Source organism: Tiliqua scincoides, chromosome 10, assembly GCF_035046505.1.
Source record: "Tiliqua scincoides isolate rTilSci1 chromosome 10, rTilSci1.hap2, whole genome shotgun sequence".
NCBI classification, from domain to species: Eukaryota; Metazoa; Chordata; class Lepidosauria; order Squamata; family Scincidae; genus Tiliqua; species Tiliqua scincoides.
Genome location: NC_089830.1, coordinates 3995214 through 4011732, shown reverse-complemented (window position 1 = coordinate 4011732; position 16519 = coordinate 3995214). Strand labels below are relative to the sequence as shown.

The window sequence follows — 16519 nt, the reverse complement described above, 5'->3', positions numbered from 1 at the left end:
AACAGGCATGGAAGAAGTAGTAGCAGTGGCCAGTCTTGAACCTCCAACTCCATCCTCTCTCACTTTAGCATGTCCTTTGCAAGGAGTAGGAGTGGTGGCCTGATTGGGTGTGCCCCTCAGTGGCTGGGGGGGGGGGTCTTGGGCAACCCCCAAGGGGGCAAAAACAGCCAGGATGGTGTTGTGGCTCAGGAGTCAGACTCAGCCCTGGAAGACCCAGGCTCCAATCCTTGCTTGGCCGTAAAACCTCCTGGGTGACTTTGGGCCAGTCCCTCTGTGTCCGCCTTGCCTACCTCACAGGGTTGTTGTGAGGACAATGGGAGGAATGATGTGAGGGCTCTGAGTGCCTTGAAGGAAGGAAGGAAGGGGGGTTGGAACTGAAAAACTGGTAAGTGAAAACTGAACTCAGGCATTGTGAGCAGGGAAGGGAGAGAGGAGGTCTCTGCAGGCAGGCGATGCCCTCCTTCCTCACTGTTCAGTGCAGTGCAGGCTCTTGCATGTCTACTCAGGAGTAAGCCCCCTGCACTCTGCAACAGCTGCACCAGGACAGGACTGGTGCAGCCATCGCCGTGCCATTCTATGCAGTTTTCCTTTTGCATAAGTAAAAATCCCACTGTGTTCAATGGGCTTACTCTGAGTCAAGCAGCAGTGTGCAGCCTTGGAGCCCAGCCCTATGCATACCTACTCTGAAGTATGTCCCACTCTAATCAATGTGGCTTACTCCCAGGAAAGTGGGGATAGGATTGCAGCCTTAGGGTCAGTTGCTGAACTGCAACAACGAAGGGCGACTGGAGGGAGAGGCTCCAGGCAAGTGAATTTCCTCATTGTTTCCTATGGGCAGCCAGCAGAGGAGGAGGAGGAGCACGGAAGTGCCCTACCTAGAGAAAACTGGGTGACTCTAGGTTCTTATGTCTATGGCCCTACATACGAGGCGGAGCCCCGTATGGGCGTCACGTGCGCGAGAACGCCCCGCGCATGCGCCCGCCGTGTTGTCATCCGGGCTCTTTCCTGCTGCCGGGGGTCCGTCATGTCTCACGGGCACAGCCACGGTGGGGGCAGCTGTTGCCATGGCGACGACCAGCACGAGGAGCCTCCCGAGCGGCGCGGCCAGGCCTGGGGCCTCTACCTGCGCATCGACCGCCTGCGCCTGCAGTGCCTCAACGAGCGCAGGGAGGGCAGCGGCGCCCTCGTCTTCCGCGCCTGGGAGGAGCGCGGGGACCGCCACAAGGTCGCCGCTCGTGTGGACGCGCGTACACGTGTAGACTCCGCCGGCCTGGGGCCGAGGCCCGTTTCCTTCTCTTCCCCCCAGGCTCTGTGGGGAAGGAGGGGCCAAGGCGCCTGGGGGGGCGTGACTGAGGCCTACCAATGGAAGCAGGGGGTGGAGGGAGCGACAGCACCAGCACCAGCACCAGGCTGTAGTTGATCAGTGGAACTCCTTGCCACTGGATGCAGTGATGGCATCTGGCCTGGAAGCCTTTCAGGGGGGTGGGGCAGACTGATGGAGGAAAGTGCATCACAGGTTACAAGCCGTGATGGGTGCATGCATGTAGTTAGTCTGTGGAACCCCTTGCCACTGGATGCAGTGATGGCATCTTGCCTGGATGCCTTTCAGGGGGGTGGGGCAGACTGATGGAGGAAAGTGCATCACAGGTTACAAGCCGTGATGGGTGCATGCATGTAGTTAGTCTGTGGAACCCCTTGCCACTGGATGCAGTGATGGCATCTTGCCTGGATGCCTTTCAGGGGGGTTGGGCAGACTGATAGAGGAAAAGTCCGTCACAGGTTACAAGCTGTGATGGGTGTGCGTGTGTGTGGTCTGTCTGTGAAACTCCTTGAAAAACCAATTAAAACAATATTACATAAAACTGCTTAAGATAACATTAAATGCAACCAATTAAAGCAACATTGGAGCAGATTAAGGGCACAATCCTAACCCTTTATGTCAGTGCTTTCCAGCACTGGCATAGCAGTGCCAGTGTGACATGTGCTGCATCCTGTGGTTGGGTGTCACTCACGGAGGCCTCCTCAAAGTAAGGAAATGTTTGTTCCCTTACCCCAGAGCTGCATTGCCTTTATGTCAGTGCTGGAAAGCACTGACATAAGGGGTTAGGATTGCACCCTAAAAGGTATAAAAATAGCAACACGTATTGTATAATTAAACTAGTATAAAACAGCAACCAAGACCTAAAAGGTGTTAAATTAAAAAGGGATCCCTAGAAGGTTGAGCCCTTACCACACTGCTTGCATTTTTCCAGATTTCTCTGCACTTTCAAACTAATGGTCAGAAACTTTTTTTAAAATTACAATACAAAGTGTTCTGAGAGATTCTCAGGTTCCAGTGAACAGACTATGAGCCCAATCCTATCCAATTTTGAAGCCCTGGTGCAACCGCAGTGCAACCCCAAGGTAAGGGAACACATTTTCCCATACCTTAAGGAGGCCTCTGTGACTGCTGCCCCACCACAAGATGCAGTGCATACCCCATTGGCACAGTTGCACCGGCACTAGAAAATTGGATAGGATTAGGCCCTGTGTCAGTATTATAAACAGCACCACATCTTAGTGAATGGATGCAGAGACTTTTAAAATAAATTTAGTTTTATATTTTCTTTCTTCCAGTTTGTAGAAAGTGATGATGATGAAGAGCTTCTGTTTAATATCCCGTAAGTATTTCTTTTAAAAATGATTCACCGGTGATTTACTGGGCTCCATTTAGTTCTAGTTTTGTTTTTTTTAAATGACCTTAGTAAGCAAACCATTTTGAGGAGAGGTTGGTGGGAGTCTAGCCAGAGGAAGGAATTTTGGAAGATGACACTGCTTCATATGGTGAAGATTCACTGGGAAGTGTGACACAGAGCTTCCTGGAAACCCACTGACCTTTTCTTTCTTGCAGCTTTACAGGCAATGTGAAATTAAAAGGAGTGATTGTGATGGGAGAAAATGATGACACACACCCATCGGAAATGAGACTGTAAGTGGGCCTGAAGGGCAGATTGATTGTGATGGGTTAATGTTGTTGCGCAGAGTAGACTGGTCTGCTAGTCAAACAGATACTCAGTTCCTCAATGAGGTAAATACTGGAACAGTTGCTCTTCTGTCATTTGCACCCAGCAGTACTTGTTTTCTGGATTCCTCCTTGCGTTGTGAGATCCAGCCATTAGTGTCTCATGGGTGAGGTCATTGAAGCAAGCATTAAGCCATTCTGTAGCGCTGCAGTGGGATGTTGTTGCTTGGCTCTGTCTCTCCTGCAAATTGGTAGTTGGGCTTGCTTTATGGTGGCATCTGCAGGTTGGATCCCTTAGCTGTTGGTCACAGTAGGAGGGATGTCACTGTTCTGCCAACCATGTGCGTTGGAGGGCAGGGAGGCACCAAGAACCCAGACTCATGGATTGGGGATATGCCTGAAGATCCCTTAATTAATGGCTAAAAGGAACAAACTTTTGTTAACAGTAAGCTAATCTCTCACTTAACTAGATGTGTTTGGCTTCACTGACCTACAAATGCAGAGAGATCCAGTTCTTTTTATTTTCAACAGGGGGAGCAGTTCTCTTTTAAGCAGCGCATTAATGCACTCCCGTAGTCATAGAGACTGAAGACTTCTTCCTTTATGTACTGTGTTCTGGTTTGCATTTACTGTTATGTCGTTCTCCTCCTGTAAAAACAATTACAGTATTGGTTGGACACAGGGGGCTAAAGCCGCTGACTTCACAAGCTGACTCTCTGCTGTTTTTCTTTTCTTCAGGTTTAAGAACATTCCTCACATGTCCTTTGATGATACAGCAAGAGAACCAGATCAGATGTTCAGCCTGAATCGTGACATTGTGGGAGAACTGGAGTATCCTACCAAGTATGTTGGTGTCTCTTCAGCCTTTGGAGGGAAAGTGTGGAATGTCCTCTAAAATCACAGGGCCAGTAGCTCAACCATATGCAGCTTGTCTCCTCAGTTTCCCTGATCATCCCTTATTGGGAGGGTTGTTTTTACTCAGCATCCTCGCTGCAGGTTATCCAACAGAACTGTAGGTCCCAGTGCATCTTAAGTGCAGGGCCCATGGCAGTTGCACTTGATCAGGTTTCTGTCATGCAGACATGGTTGGAGCATGGTGATGGGGAGGGGGGGGAAGCACAGATGTTTATTGCTACACTGCATCTTTATTTATTTATGTTTATTTATTTATTTATGTTTATAAATAAACACTGTGTTTATTTTCTGAATGGTTCATGAGTAGCTGTTTTGCTGCTGCCAGTATATAGGGGAGGCTTAATTGTTGCTCCTGAAGCTTAGACAAGAAAGGAAAACCACTCTGATTTCTAGAATATGGAGACGTTTCCCCCTCACCCAGCTCTTGTGTAAATGCTCTTAAATGCTGCTGTGCCATAACATCCCACCTTGACGTATTTTCCTCCTCCTCTACCGTGTTTCCCCGATAATAAGACACTGTCGTATTATTTTTTTTGGACAGAAAAACACCAGAAGGCTTATTTTCAGGGGAGGGCTTATTTTAATGAACATTGACAGCAATTTTAATAAACAGGTAAATGTGAACAAATCATGCCCCCTGAGTTCTTATTTTATCCTCCATCATGCCCCCTGAGTTCTTATTTTATCCTCCATCATGCCCCCTGAGTTCTTCTTTTATCCTCCATCATGCCCCCTGAGTGCTTATTTTATCCTCCATCATGCCCCCTGAGTGCTTCTTTTATCCTCCATCATGCCTCCTGAGTGCTTATTTTATCCTCCATCATGCCCCCTGAGTGCTTATTTTATCCTCCATCATGCCCCCTGAGTGCTTCTTTTATCCTCCATCATGCCCCCTGAGTGCTTATTTTATCCTCCATCATGCCTCCTGAGTTCTTCTTTTATCCTCCATCATGCCCCCTCACTCCCGCTTACATACCGGGTTTTTATGTTGTCCTGCCTCAGCTCTCCTCCGCGGCACTGCTCTCAATGGCGCCAGCAAGCAAATCACTGGGGAAGAACAGGATGACGCGCTCACTGCTGCAGCTCTGATTGGATGCAGCTCGGAGCGCGGCGTGCGTTTCACCCGGGGGGGGGGACGGTGCATACAGAGGGTACCGTAATGTAGCGTGTAGCGCAGGGGATCACCTTCACTACAGTAGCAATCTCAATAGGGCTTATTTTCGGGGGAGGGCTTATTTTAGAGGAATCTTACACAGTAAGGGGAGGGCTTATTTTCGGGATAGGTCTTATTATCGGGGAAACACGGTAACTGCTTTGTGAATGTCCTTCTGCTGTTAGGATTGGGGTAACTGAAGAGGTGTTGCAGTGTAGTAAAAGCAATCTGTTGAGTGGGTGCTGGCTTTTGGCATGTGAGAGATCTGTGTGTTACCTTTACTTGTCCAATCCCTGTTCTAGCATCAGAATGATTTGTTGTGCACTGTAGAGCTGTAGTGATGATGGCTGTAGGTGGTCCCCATATTCAGAGGCAGCAGGCCTCTGAATGCATTGTAGGGGAGCAAGCGCTGCCTTGCAGCACAAGCCTTTTTGTGTCAATGGAATTTATTCCCAAAGGAAGCATATACTTATGTACCTATACCTGTGTGCTCTCAGAAGTAAGTCTTGCTGTGTTCAGTGGGGCTTGTTCTTGGGTAAGCATGGAGACGCTTACAGGACGGTGCCAGCATGACCAACAAGCAAAGTCAGAGAGGCCGTAAAGGGCAAGGAAGCTTCCTTCTGTAAATGGAAGTCTTGCCCTAATGAGGAGAATAAAAAGGAACATAAACTGTGGCAAAAGAAATGTAAGACAGTGATATGGGAGGCCAAGAAAGACTTTGAAAAGCATATAGCCAGCAAGAGGAATGAAAAGATTCTTCAAATACTTTAGAAGCAGGAAACCTTTCAGAGAAGCAGTTGGCTCTCTGGACAGTAAGGGAGGGAAAGGAAAGATAAAAAGAGACTTGGAGATAGCAGGGAAACTAAATGAGTTCTTTGCATCTGTCTCCATGGCAGAAGCCCTTGGGTAGATACCACTTCCTGAAGAGGCCCTCCTGACTAAGGAGTTAAGTCACGTAAAGATTAAATGAGATGTTTCAGGTCTAACTGACAAATTAAAGATCAGTAAGCCACCGGGCCTAGATGGCATCCATCCAAGAGTTATTAAGAAACTGAAGAACAAAGTATGACTAAAATATGCAACTTGTCCCTTAAAATGGCCACGGTGCCAGAGGATTGGAGGATAGCAAATGTCACACCGATCTTTAAAAAAGGAAGGAAAGGGGAATGGGGACCCAGGACACTATTGGCTGGTCAGTCTATCATCCAGGTAAGAGGGTGGAATGCCTCATCAAAGACAAAATCTTAAAACACATAGACAAACAAGCCTTGCTGAGAGAGAACCAGTATGTCTTCTGAAAGGGCAAGTCACAAGTGCTTCACAAACTTTTAAAATTCTTTGAAAAGGTCAACAGACATGTGGATGTGGGAGACCATGTGGATAATAGGTATCTGGATTTTCAGAAGGCATTTAACACGGTCCCTCACCAAAGGCTGCTGAAAAAACTTCAAAGTCAGGGAATAATAGGGCAGGTCCTCTCATAGATTAGGAACTGGTTGAAGACCAGGAAACAGAGAGTGGGTGTCAATGGGCAATTTTCTCAGTGAAGAGCGGTGTGCCTCAAGGATCTGTCTTGGGACCTGTGCTTTTCAACCTGTTCATAGATGACCTGGAGACGGGTTAAGCAGCGGGAGCCAAGTTTGCGGATGACGCTAAATTTTTCCGAGTGGTAAAGACCAGATGGGATTGTGAAGAGTTCCTGAAGGATCTCTCCAAATAGGGAGAATGGGCAGCAAAATGGCAGATTCATTTCAAGTTTAAAGTAATGCACACTGGGGCAAAGAATCAAAACTTCACATATAGGCTAATGGGTTCTGAGCTGTCTGTGACAGTTCAGGAGAGAGATCTTGGGGTACTGGTGGACAGCTCGATGAAAATATCAACCCTATGTGCGGCAGCAGTGAAGAAGCTAATTCCATGCTTGGGATAATTAGAAAACGTATTGAGAATGAAACAGATGATTTGTACAATAGCATTATAATATTAATAGTAAGGCTACATCTGGAGAATTGTGTCCAGATCTAGTTGCTGCATCTCAAAAAGGATATAGTGGAAATGGAAAAGGTACAGAAGAGAGTGACCAAAATGATTACTGGGCTGGGGCACCTCCCTTATGAGGAAAGGCTACAGCGTTCGGGGCTCTTCAGTCTAGAAAAATGGCGCCTGAGGGGGGATTATGCAGGGGTTGGATAAAGTGGATAGGGGGATGTTCTTTTCCCTCTCATACAACACCAGAACCAGGGGACATCCACTAAAATTGAGTGTCAAGAGAGAACAGACAAAATAAAATATTTCTTACCCAGCGCATAATTAGTCTGTGGAACTCCTTGCCACATGATTTGGTGATGGCGTCTGACCTGCATACCTTTTAAAGGGATTGGACAAATTTCTTCAGGAAAAGTCCATCACAGGTTACAAGCCGTGATGAGTATGTGCAACCTGATTTCAGAAGTAGGCTACCTTAGAATGCCAGATGCAAGGGAGGGCACCAGGATGCAGATCTCTTGTTGTCTTGTGTGCTTCCTGAGGCATTTGGTGTACCACTGTGAGATGCAGGAAGCTGGACTAGATGGGCCTTTGGCCTGTTCTTACTGACTCCAGTCAGTACTTTCACCAAGGCCTTTCTTATGTTTTGCCAATATGACCAAACAAATGTAATAAAACTTCCTTTTCTGGAATGTAACATTCAAGAAATTCTCTTCTTGTTGAACTTGAGCCATATGGGGAAAGTAAGAACCTTGGTGTTCACATGCGTGCTCTGGAGATGCATGCATTGTGCTTTTATACGTGTCTCCAGCATGCATGTCTCAAGATCTCAAGCCTTTGGTCATTCTGCACACTCTCACAAACTGTTGCCATAAGAGGAGGAGGATATCAAGAAGTGACTCAGGACTCCACTCAAATAATGACTATTGAGAATTAATATCACTAAAAGCAATGAAATCAAATAATTTTAAAAAAGCAATGAAAGAAGCAAAAGGTGATGTTTATTATATACCAACGAAACTTATCCCAGGAAAAACAAGGAGGCAGTAGTTAAGAGGATGGGGATGTTGCTGGCTCTTGAAGCTAGATAATTGGTTCTGCGACTAGAGAGGAGGAGGAGGAGGAAGTGATCCCCTCACACTCTCTCTTGCACTTGCATTTCAGCTCACATCTCTGCTCACATCTTCTCTCACTCTTGGGGAAAGGATGTTCCCTTTTTAAGCAGGGGGAAATCAAAGCCTACCATAGACCTAAATGAGGGCCTACAATTACAACTTCACCAATGGAAAAGAAAACAACCTTTATTTGACTCATTCCCTATCTCTGATTCAACGGGGCATCAAAATATACCACAGATTGCACTCAAGGAAGGGCATTGCCACCCAATTGAAAGAGGCATCACACTTATTTCTAGCTCTAATTGAACATCGGATGATGAGCTCACTCTGACCTGGGGTAACAGGCACATTTCAGTGGCCCAATTTGGCAGTGACCCAAAATGTCTTATAATTGGCACTTGGCTGTTTTTGGTGGAAGGATGAGCAGCTTCAACACCTTCAGCCAACCACAGGCAGGTAGTTAAAATGCAGAAGGAATTTATTAACACTACAAGAAGATGGGGTTGGATAATAGAAGGTGATAAGAGTAAACAAGCCAGTTTGGGCGTTGCCACTGTCTTGGGTGTGCATGTTAGCAAAAGTATAGGCACATGATTACAGGCACACTTAAAAGCAAAGCAATTCCCCAATACATCTAGATCTCACTGCCCTGAACTGCTGTTTACTTCAAAGTTGAAGAGTCCACTGCACCTCTCCAGTGATCACACACATGCAGTTTCTGAGGGAGTCAAACTGGAACACACCCAAGCATCCTTAAAAAACCTGGGCTTGATAGTGTCACTGGTCCAACCTGTTAGGTAGTTTATTACCTCTGGGATCCCTGTCTGGCCAAGTGGATGTGGGTGCCCAGTTGGTTGGCATATATGCTAGTCTTAGCAAGTAGGGTGACTGAGGCCATTGTCCTGGCTTGATCCACATGAAAAGGGATTCACAAAACCACCCTGTTTGCTTGGTCTGTGGTCTTTCTGCAATGACATTGAACTCAAAAGTATCTCAGGGAAGCCTCTTTCCTTCTGCGTTACCTTCTGCTGAGGACCAGTCTGGAGCAAGGAGCACTTATGCATTGTGACTCCAGAGGCCAGAATGTAATCTTTGTACCTGTAGAAAGGATTTTAGATGTGGAAGGTTAAGTGGCTTCTTTCTCTTCCAGAATTTCTCGCTTCTCAAATGTTAATCATCTCTCCATCCATATCTCGAAGAACTTTGGTGCTGAGACAACTAAGATCTTTTATATAGGTCTGAAAGGAGAATGGACAGAAGTAAGTGGGGTAATCCAAATAATAGGATTTGGCCATTAGATGTGTAGTGCAAGTATACAGACTTGCAGATGAGGGCACAAAAACTACTAGCCCCCAAGAATATTTGTCTCCCTGAACATCACACTTTCAGTGACTGAAAACACTTTGCTTATGCTGTTGTTATAATCAGCTGTAGCACATCATAAGAGAATCAGTTTTCTTCTGATCAACAAAAACTTTTCAGCCTCATCACCTGTTGGTGATTCTTGCTCTTTGCCTCATGTTGCTCCTTGCCTCTTGTTCCTTGGTGGGTGGTTACCTGCAGGCCTGAAATATCCCTGTAGTTACCAGCTAGATGTCATTTTGAACACCACTGCTAAATGATTAATCCCATGAAATTGGCTCTCTGCCAATTCAAGGTGCAGAAGAGAGCGACCAAGATGATTACAAAATAAACACCTCCTTTATGGAGAAAGGCGACAGCGTTTGGGGCTCTTCAGTCTAGAAAAATGGTACTTGAGAGGGGATGTGATGGAGACATACAAAAGTATGCAGAACGTGGATAGAGGGATGTTCTTTTTCCTCTCACACAGCACCAGAACCAGGGGACATCAACTGAAATTGAGTGTCGCGAGAGTTAGAACAGGCAAAAGAAAACGTTTCTTTACCCAGCATGCAATTAGTCTGTGGAACTCCTCACCACAGTATGTGATGATGGCGCCTGAAGGCCTAGATACCTTTAGAAGGGGATTGGGCAGGTTTATAGAAAAAAATCCATCACAGGTTACAAGCCATGATGGGTATATGCAACTTCCTGGTTTTAGAAGTAGGCTACCTCAGAATGCCAGGTGCAAGAGAGTTGCAACAGGATGCAGGTATCTCATGTGCTCCCTGAGGCATCTGGTGGGCCACTGAGATACAAGAAGCTGGCCTAGATGGGCTTTTGGCCTAATCCAGTGGGGCTCTTTGGATGTTCTTATGATTATGTGAAAGCATAGCTAAAGCAGGCTGTCCTTAAAACACCCCGTTTTCCTCTTCTTCTCCCTGCAATCTCTTTCCTGAATTGGATTGAGGCTGATGGTCATGAGCAAAGCAATTCTTGCTCTTCTGCCCAGTGCAGTTTCTGCCAAGCTAAGCAGGTGTTGTCTGTTCTTGGCAACTGTCCTGCCATTTTGAGCCGCGTGCTCAGCAAACCTGAGTTATGCGAATGGGCATGCCCAAGCTTGGTTAGGTGGGCAGAACATGTAAAGAAGGAGCTCTTTTAAAAAAAACAAAACTGGGATTCCCAGCCATTTACTGCTAACCAGATGTAAATTATTCAAAGTTTGTGCCTAATACTGAAGTGTGGAAACAGCGTTCATGGGGGAGAGAGATGATGGATCTGGGTTTCCAGGGTTCTCAACCACCTGGGGTGGCATTTCAGGAAGTCTCCATCTTCACTTTCTGCAGGCTCATCGGCACGAAGTAACCATCTGCAACTACGAATCATCAGCAAACCCTGCTGACCACAAAATTGATCAGATTACGCCACAGACGCATTTCATTTCCTAATGGCAGAGGCTTGTGCTGCAACAGACTGTCAGCGAAACGTGGAAGGATGTGGAACATGTGGGCTTATATGGAGTGCCATAGTTTGAATTCTGGTTGCATGTCTGTCTGGGAAAAGCAGAGAACCAAAAATCCTTGGCAATTAGTTACAAAGCAATGACACATTGCCGAGGCAAATTAAGGCTTGAGACCTGATAAAAACTGAAACGTTATGGAATTGGTGCCCATCTGAGAGTCTTTCTGGGTTTGGAATGTAGTTTGTACAGTGGGGTGGAAGACTCTTCTTGGGGAGATCCTGGTGAATTCTCAAGTTTGCTAATGTGACTTAATCATTTTGCTGCACTTTAAAGAAAGTGTACCAAAGCATTGTTTGCTTTTGTTGACAAGCATTGTCCAGTCAAGTTCTTGCTAACAACTGTGTATCTCACAGCCTCAGCTTCAGAGTCTGAAGTCTGCAGAGCTGAAGGCCTAGCAGTTTGTCTTATCTGGGCATAGCTCTCTAACCACTGGTGGCCTAACTCCTCCCCCCCAATAAATATGGCAAAGATCATACCTGTGTCCCTTGCCTACAATGCTTCTACTTTTCCAAAGGCTGACTGTCTTAGCATGTCTACTCTAAAGTAAGCCCCACTGCATTCAGTGGGTCATACTCTCATCCAGGGAAATGTCCATGTGGTTGCAGCTATAATGTACTAGGCCCGTGACTGGCAGAATCTGAATGTAGAGTAATAGTAGGAAATAAGAGTCAGGATGGTGTCATTATTCAGAGAAAAACAGTTTGCGTGTTTCATATAATGCCAAAAATACTTTCTAGTCTCAACAGTTGTGAACACTGATGCAAGATATAGAGAGAGGGATGGAAAACTGCAACAACTCTGTTGGCTGTATCCCCCTAGCATCAGGCACACAAAGATTTTTACAGCTAATTAATACTGAAGTCCCAGTTAACTGTTTAGATCAGAGGTGTCACACGTGGCCCCTAAAAGCTCTTTATGTGCCCCCCCATGGTAATTGGGCTTTCCCAGGACTGCCCTTTCAGCAATGGCATTCTTTTGAAGCGGCAAGAGGGAGAGACAGAAGGAGGCCTCAGAAGACAAGGAATACTTTGGGGAAAGGGGCAGACCATATCGGGTAAGAGAGGGAGATGCTGGGAGAGCCCAGTTACCATGTGGGCTGCCCTGTCTTCACAGACCACCTCTCAGCTGCTGAGCTGCGATGGGGTACCTTGGCAGAAACTGTGCAACTGAAAGAATGGTCTTTGTAATGGGCTCTCCCATATCGTGAAAATATGGTCAAGATTTGCATATTGTAAGATTTGCTGGAAAGAGGAGGCCACCAGGGACATTCCATGGCGCTGCTGTGAGTTCACCATGGTGCCCTTAGGTGCCTCTGCACATAGTTTGGGAACCACTACCTTTAGGTATTCAGCAACAACTTCTTGGAAGGACTTGGGGTCTCCAATAGGGAGGAGAAGATGGGAAAGGAGTCTTCCGGCAGAAGAATAATGTAAAAGTCATCTGGTCTAAGAATGACAAGACTCCTACTATTCTAGCTTCTCAACAGCTGAGGGAGGAAAGCAGGCAGGTTTTTTCCTCCTTGACTCACTTCCTGGTGGTAGTAATGAGCAAGCTGCTCCTGTGGAGAGGAGGAGAATGCACTGCCAAAAATCTGGGCAATGTTAATTTCAGAGTTACATCTATAATTTCCCAGGAAGGATGTGCCTTATAAGTTGGTTGCTGCAGCTTATTTCCACGTCTCACACACACACTTCAATACCTTTATTGGCATATTTAAATTGAAGAGACTAAATAACATAATAAATAGAACAGCTTTAAAGATGTTAACTTCGAACTTTGGCCTTGGAGACTACTGCTAAAAATTCTGCCACCAAGTTGGTAATAAGAGGGGAATAATCACTAAGAAGAATTGGGAAAGGATCAACAAGGGAAACAGGAAGAGAAGAAAGAAAAGAATCAAGTAAGTGAAACCTGAAATTGTGATGAGCAGTACACCGAAGAAGGATATGATCCAGAGTGTCTGGTTCAACTGAGCAAAATAAACATAATCTGTTTGAACGAGGAGTTTTAGAAAATCTCCCTCGATGTAAAGCCGATGGAAAAATATTCAGTCTCGCCAACATAAAAGCCCGTCTTTTACTAGGGTTAGTAAGTTGGGTAAAATAGTTCACAGGACGGCCAAGAGAAGGGGACAAACCAAAAAAGAGAGGCGAGCAGGTTGGATTTAAGCTAGACAGTAAAATTGCGTACTCTTGCTCCCAAAGTTTAAGTTTAATGAGATGATGTGCTTTTTGAAGGTCCATATCAGCTAAGTTCAGGAGAAAGATCTAAGGAAGATAGTTTGGCATCAATGCATTTAAACCAATTGGATGAAAAAGAATCTTTTAATAGATCTAAGAGAATAGAATTCAAGTGGATATTAAGATGGAGTCTAAGCCAAAACTTAAAAGTAAAAGTCCAAGCTGCAGTAGTGGGGAGATGGATAACCAATTCCAAAACCATAGTGGACAACCTAATTAAGTTTAAAACTCGAAGAACTCAGAAATTTAGCAGTTACTTTATCTCCTGATTAGCTGCTTCAATCCAAACAGCTACTCCATAAAATAATTGAGGGAAAACTTGGCTTTGGAGAGCATGAATGGCAGCAGGAATGTACTGGCTGCCCTTGTAAAAATGGAATCGGGCAATCGCATTTTGGGATAGCAGAGCTGAAGAGATAGCAGATCTACGATGGTACAACCAAGAATGTCGATAATGAAAAATAATTCCTAGATATCTGAAGGATTTAACTTGTTGGAATATTAAGTTATCAATCCTCCAGGGGGACGGGGCCCAGGATTTAGAAAAAACTAAGATCTTTGTTTTTTTTCAGAATTGATTGACAAAAGATTAAGGAGACAATATTCTTGGAAAGAGATCAGCAATCTATGAAGACCTAACTTGGTAATAGATAGTAACACAGCATCATCTGCATATAAAAGGAGCGGAATAGGGGTGCCATTTAGGGAGGGGGCAGAAATTCCTAAAGAAGGGAAAAAAGAGGGAAGATCAGCAAGATAAAGGATGAATAGAAAGGGAGCAAGAATACATCCCTGTTGGACACCCTTGCTCACCAGTATACTATCTGACATGGCACCTGAGCGAGCCAATTGGATGCGACAGGTGTTTGAAGAGTGTAATTGTTGTATCAAAAAGAGGAGACAGGGGTCAATCCCCGATTTAGTCAGTTTCCTCCACTAAATATTCCTATCTATAGAGTCAAAGGCATCTCAGATCGAAAAAAGCAGAATAAAGTTTAGTGCTGTGATACTCTGAATACTTGCTAGCTAAAAAAGGAAAGAGTAAACACATGATCTATTGTGGAAGATCCCATACGGAAACCAATTTGTTCCCTGCGCGGGAGACCTATCAAATCAGCCCAGGATTTAAGTTTGTTTAAAAGATACCTGGAATACAACTTCCCAATAAATGAAAGGAGACTGATTGGCCAATAGTTGTTGGGAGAGGCCAGGTCTCCTTTTTTAAAGATGGGTACTATCACAGAAGCTAGCCAAGTAGCAGGAATATGACCAGATTTATTGATGATTGTTAATAAATTGGACAGAGGAGTAGACCACCAAGAAGGATCATTGGTGAGAAACTCTGTTGGAATTTCATCCGGGCCGGGGGCTTTCCCAGGTTTCAAGGTGCTGATGAGCTCCATAATTTCAGAAGGTGAGACCGGTGACCACTCCGGCAAGTCGGGAGGACATAAAGGATAATTAACATAGAGGTTCGGTGCAGAAAAAACTTTAATAAGAAGTCCAAGTGGAAGAAGAAATCAAAGAAGGGGGTATATGACTTGACTGAGAGTGAGCGCGTGAAACCAAAGACCAGAAAAGCTTATGGTTGTTTTCTTTGGGCAAATACATGTTTCTTATAATCAAAGAAACTGCCACATGTTTTTTTTAACAGGAAAAATGCTTTAAGCTTTTCTGGAGAGGGATCACGGGAAACAGAGTGAAAGAATTGCCTAACATATTTCTTGGCAGTCCAACACTCAGCATCAAACCAAGAAGGAGAATGAGAGCGTGTAGTCAATGCCTGAGGCAATCTCAATGACTGGACCAGCGACTGAGTAAGCAACTCATAGCGTGCAATAGCGGAGGAGGGCGATCGGGTCACAGATAACTTTGAATAAAGATCCATAACCTCCCTAGTTCTGGTCCAGTTTTGGAAAGCCTCTCCAGATTTAGAAGACCATCTAAGGCTGTGAGATATATAAATAGAAGAATTTTGCCCCTCAAAAGGAAAAGACAAATTCAAAAGAATTGGCAAATGATCACTATCAGACCGCTGATCGATAATGAAGTGTGAAATAAAGGGGAAAATTTCTGAAGAAGTAAGGATATAATCCAGAACACTAGCCCCTTTATGAGAGAAATGTGTCAGTCTGCCTGGAATGTCATTTGCAAAGGAACCATTTAAAATACACAAATTCAAGGCAAAGATCTACCAAATAACGAGTATAGGCATTAAAGGAAGGATCCATAGAAGATCTGAGTCCTTGGAATTCCGGTGGGATAAAATCTTCTAAGACCCAGTTCATATACTGAGCTAATGCTACATTATCAGGACCTAACCTAGAATTAAAATCTCCCAAGAGTAATAAAAACACAAGAGGGTTTGTCTTGAGATAGTCAAATATAAAGGATTTGACATCATCCCAGAACGAAAGACAATCTGGGTGGGAAGGTGGGGCATATATATTAAGAGCTATTATTTGGATGTTATTAGTTGAAAGGAGAAAAGCTTGAAAAAAAGAAGACCGTGTGGAAATAAGATTTAATGAAAGTCTAGATGAAGAGTTTAAAAGGCAACAAAGGCCCGTGCTTGGGCGGCCTCTTGTGTTAATTTTAAATGCAGGTAAAGAATATGAAATAAACCTGGCATATAAAGAGGGGTTAGTGACCAGGTTTCTTGAAGAAAAATTAAATCAAAGGATGAAAGATAACTTAAAAAATCCATGTCTAGTATTCAAATATTCAGCAGCACCTGGCAGGTCTGTGTGACAGTCAGTGGCTGCCTGATGAGATGCAAAATTTCACCTGCCTTTTGTTGGTACTGTTAGTGGCAGTGTGCCAATATTGAGTCACACATTCCAAGCAGACCAACAACCTCAATGTGCACAAATAGGTACCTGTATAGCCAAATTTTGCACATGTTTACGTGGAAGTCCGTTCTGCTATGTTTAGCTGGCTTTACTCACTGCCAAGTGTGCATAAGATTGCAAGCCTTAAAAGCCAAACAAATGATTGGGATGTTGTGGTATCAGAAACAGCCCTGGTACTGTCAGGGGCATTTGTTATGAACATAAAAATACAATCAGTGCCATCAAAGTGGCTTTTTATGATGTGTTTTAGTTAAATAATTTGTATCCCACCTTTCCCCTGCTGAAGCAAATGCCCAAGGCAGGTTGCAGAGTTCCATAATGAAATGTATAATGTACAAATGGAATACATTAGCAGTATAAAAGCACAATAGCTTTTATCTCTGTTAACAAT

General features: G+C 44.7%; 1 protein-coding gene across 1 annotated transcript; it reads left to right on the top strand.

Moving 5' to 3' along the window:
* Positions 1–964: 964 nt before the first annotated feature.
* Positions 965–11509, top strand: PITHD1 (PITH domain containing 1). The gene is made up of 6 exons (XM_066638750.1): positions 965–1225; positions 2617–2660; positions 2891–2968; positions 3740–3844; positions 9324–9432; positions 10861–11509. The coding sequence occupies exons 1-6, from the start codon at positions 1025–1027 to the stop codon at positions 10960–10962; spliced, it is 639 nt and encodes a 212-aa protein (XP_066494847.1). The 5' UTR covers positions 965–1024; the 3' UTR covers positions 10963–11509.
* The last annotated feature ends 5010 nt before the right edge of the window (positions 11510–16519 follow it).